General features: G+C 40.3%; 1 protein-coding gene across 1 annotated transcript; it reads left to right on the top strand.

Annotated features, from left to right (window-relative positions):
• Nucleotides 1-3781: 3781 nt before the first annotated feature.
• LOC128552428 (uncharacterized) lies at nucleotides 3782-4303 on the top strand. The gene has a single exon (XM_053533463.1). It carries the CDS (start codon nucleotides 3782-3784, stop codon nucleotides 4301-4303), a length of 522 nt encoding a protein of 173 aa, XP_053389438.1.
• The last annotated feature ends 570 nt before the right edge of the window (nucleotides 4304-4873 follow it).

Genomic DNA, 4873 nt, shown 5'->3' with positions numbered 1-4873 from the left:
AGTTTGACATTGTTTTTCCGTGAATACTGTTCATTGTAATTGACTCTCTGATTGGCCTCATGACTGAGCTTGTAATTTTTTTCAATCAGCATTTCAAAGTCATTCAGTTTCAGCTTATTATTACTTTCAGTGGCGGATATTTTGTCTTTCAGTTGTTCATTCTCAAATTCAAGCCCTTCTATTCTTTCATTTAATTTCTTTGTTTTTTCTTTTACTTCTTGTGAAATTCTCTTATACATAGTATCTTCTAGTTTTTGCATGACACTTGTCACTGTATTTTTTATTAAGTCTTCAATTTCATTCTTTTTCATCATACTTTTGAGATCATCCCTCAACTCTTTCACATTTTGTGAAAGCCCTTCAAGTTCATGGTGTATACCACTTAGCTCCTCCATACTTGTATTGCTATTGTTACTAGTATCTGGTTCAAACCGTTTAGCTGGAGGCTTTGTTGAAGGTTTCTGACCACTGAATGTTATCTTTTTTTGTTCACCTTTGGTACTTTTACTGTTACTCATAATTGTATTTTAAATTTTCACATAATAATCCTTCAAGCTAAACAAATCTGAGCTATTGCATTACTATTGATGTCCATTTGAAGGTGCAATTATCCAATTATCCAGTACAGTCCAGCTTTAGTCACTAATACCCAATTTATGCAGTTGGGGATTTCTCAAAACATCCAAAAAAATCCTAAACTTAGTTTCCCTATGAATTTTTCAAACAAAGAAAAATCCTTTAGCTCCAGTTTTCTTCAAAACCACTATTGCATCTTGCACAGAATTTTCACTATAGATCCACTATATATTCATAATCAATTTTGAGTCAAAATTTTCATGTTCCTAACATTATATCTCGTATCATTAAATGACAAAATACTTGAACAGACAGATATCGGCGAGATTGAAGAAGAAATCATTAACAGTGAAGAATATTCATTAGCGATACAGATCGAACTTCATGAATTCCAAGAATTCAGTGAAAGTCGTGAAAAATCATTACAGAATCAAAGTCAGAGAAATAATTCATCAACACCTGGTGAACAGCAGACGATAATTGTACAGGATAGAAATAGTGCGAGTTCGACGCAATATTCCCGCCTTCCAAAATTCTCATTACCTACCTTCAACGGAAACATCTTAGAATGGCAAGCTTTTTGGGATTCATTCAGTTCAGCAGTGCATACAAACCAGAATGTAACGGATGTGCAAAAATTTAATTATTTACGTTCACAACTGGAGGATGAAGCAGCTCGGAAAATAGATGGATGTGCCCTAACGAACGCTAACTACAGTAAAGCAGTTGAATTATTACATGAACAATACGGACAGAAACATAAGATAGTGCATGCTTACATACAGTCTCTTCTACATCTTCCGTCGCCTAGCAACACACTTCCAAGCCTGAGAGATTATTATGACAAGCTAGAAACATACATCCGGGGACTTGAGTCACTTGATCAGCATGAGGATTCATTTGGGACGTTCTTAGTGCCTGTGATATTTGACAAACTTCCGGCAGAAATACGTAAGAACTTGGCACGTGAACATAAAGGCAGAAATCTAGAATTACATGAGATGCGCCGCGCTATCTACGACGAAATCAACGTATTAGAAGCAGGTCAGGTCAACAGTAACTTGTACTTGCATGAAACACCAGCCACGATGTCATTGTTAACTGGTTCAGGCTTTAGACCACGTACACGACAGGACAGGGATAAGAAACACGTGCATCCACATCAACGTACACAACAACAACAACAACGTTTTACAAACGCTAAGGTATGTGCATTTTGTTCAAGCAATACGCACTTTGCTAATGATTGTAACGTTATGAGGGACTACGAATCCAGAATCGCAGTGGTGAAAAACAAACGCCTATGTTTTAACTGTTTGGGAACACACCAAGTATCTAACTGTAAATCTCAGAAAAGATGCAGAAACTGTCAGAAAAGACACCATACCAGTATATGTCAGAACTCATCTCAAGTTCAACCGCCAATACAGGCGTCTTCAGCATCAGCAGTCAGTGACAACCAGCTACAACATCAGACTGCAGCGTTGCATACTTACGATCATATCACGTTTTAGCAGACGACATGTGGGCAACAAACGCCGCACGTGCTACTTAAGACAGCGATATATCCCGTAACATGCGGTATCATTTCAGCAGATACTAACATTCTTTTCGACGAGGGTTCTCAAAGATCATTTATCACGAGAGAGCATGCAGACAAACTTAGACTTACATCCAAGGGAACTGACACTTTGCACTTGGCGAGTTTTGGAAATTCGAAGAATGAAGTGCGCCACCTAGACAATGCCACAGTGTTTTTGATTACGTCCACCAAAGAAAAAAAATACCAATTAATGTGCTGATAGTACCAACTATAGCAGTACCGTTTCAGAAATACAACAAAAATGTTTCCCACTTACAGCACTTGAAAGGTCTCAAATTAGCGCATCCGCTGACAGAAGACAACGTTCGAGGTTCAACTTCTCATTGGTGCAGATTACTATTGGAGAATCGTTGAAGACGAAATCATCCCAGGTCCAGGACCTACAGCAGTCGCTTCCAAGATTGGCTATCTTCTATCCGGTCCCGTCCCTTTTCATGCGTCATCTAGCAGAGCCACGACTAGTTTAACATTGAATGTTATCACGCAGTCACCCCAAGATATTGATCTAGAAAAAATTTGGAAACTTGAGAGCCTTGGCATTCAACAGAGCGAAGTTGAAATCCCAGAGAGGAGTAGACACGTCAATTACGTTTACTGGTGACAAGTATGTAGCGAAATTACCCTGGAAATTAGACCACTAACTACGACATCGTGAAACGCCGAACTGAGACATTGGTCAGTAGATTACGTCAAGACCCTGTGCCATTGAAACATTATGGAGATATTATCAAGGATCAAGAAAGCAGAGGTTACATAAAAGAAGTTCCAGATACAGACCAACCCCACAACAGTGCCCACTACATTCCACATCACGCTGTGAAGAAAGAATCATCTACAACACCTGTACGTATTGTCTACGACTGTAGTTGTCGCATGTCACGGAATCATCCGAGTTTGAACGATTGTTTGCAGTCGACACCCCCAGAGCTCAACGATCTTACAGCCATACTAGTCAGATTCAGACTCAAACAGTACGCCGAAGTCACCGACATAGAGAAGGCTTTTCTTCACATTGGATTACACGAAAATGACCGAGACACGACGAGATTTCTTTGGCTTTCAGACCCAACCAATCCAGAGAGTGCACTAAGACATATCGGTTTAAATCTGTACTTTTTGGCGCGGTATGTTCTCCATGCATTTTGAACGCAACGCTCTTGAAACATCTACAGAGAAACGCAAATACATGGGTCAGCAATAGACTACAGAGTGACTTATATGTAGACAACTTCTTATCCAGACTTGACAAAGAAACAAATGTCATCAGTTACTTCCATCAATCACGTGATCTCATGTCAGAAGCAGGATTCACACTTAGGTCATGGAATTCTAACAGTCACAAACTGAGAGATACAGCGAGACAACTTAACATTCTAGACAAAGACGAAGTAACCAAACTATAAGGATTGCGCTGGGAACCAGAGACAGATATCATGACATACCAAAAAAAGACCAATAGAGACAACCGCAATTACGACCAAGAGATACATACTGCAGAGCACATCCCGGATTTACGATCCACTTGGTTTTCTAACCCCAATCACAGTGAAAGCCAAGATATTACTTCAAGCTATTTGGAAAAACAAGTCCGATTGGGACACAATGCTACCAAGATCCTACCAACAGAGGTGGTTACAGATAGCAACAGACTTGAACACAGCAATGATAACCCAATTCCAGAGATATTACTTTGCCGAAACAGACGACAATCAAGATACAGCAGACGACACAAGACTTCATATATTCGTCGACGCAAGTATTCAGTCCTACGGTGCAACAGCCTATATTTGCAGAAGAAATCACTCATCATTAGTAATGGCTAAGAACAGAGTCGCACCATTGAAACCCCTCACCCTACCAAAACTTGAACATATGGCGGCTGTAATAGGAGCTCGACTTTCCCAACATCTACGAAAAGCACTAGGAATAGAAAAGATAGATTACTGGTCAGATAGCCAGATAGTTTTACACTGGTTGAGTAACCCGGAAAACACCAACCGATTTATACGGAGACGGTTTGAAGAAATAAAAAATCAGACCGGAACCGGAAGTTGGCGATATTGTCCCACACAGAACAATCCCGCAGATCTACTTACCCGTGGAATATCGGCAAGCCAATACTAAGACAACAAACTATGGTTTACAGGTCCGCCTTGGTTAACCGACGAGATAAAATGGCCAAAATGTAAAGTTCGAGACACCACTGTGCTATCTACAATACAACCCGAAGATGACCAGCATACCCGTATTTCGCGACAAACAACACCCCAGATTCCAGATACGATTGACGTAAGCAGATTCAACAATCTTCAGAAGCTACTTCGAGTTACGGCCTACGTCCGGAGATTTATTGACAACTGTAGAACACAACACCAAGATAGAATGGTTGACGCTATCACTGTTACGGAGCTAAGAGAAGCAGAAATGAACTTGATTCGACAGTGTCAGTCTACAGTCTAGAATGAAGTTATTGAGAACCTTCGATCTGGAAAATCACGACTACCGCTGGTACAACAATTACGACTTTACATTGATAGAGAAGGCTACATCAGATGTGGAGGTCGTATACACAATGCACCCCTTGATGAATACACCCGAGTTCCCATCTTATTACCAGCGAAACACCCACTTACGCGACTTATCGTACTTGATGCACACCAGAAACAGCTGCATTCTGGTATCAGTGCAACTATA

Source organism: Mercenaria mercenaria, unplaced genomic scaffold (assembly GCF_021730395.1).
Source record: "Mercenaria mercenaria strain notata unplaced genomic scaffold, MADL_Memer_1 contig_2795, whole genome shotgun sequence".
NCBI lineage: Eukaryota > Metazoa > Mollusca > Bivalvia > Venerida > Veneridae > Mercenaria > Mercenaria mercenaria.
This window is presented reverse-complemented; position numbering and strand designations above follow the sequence as displayed.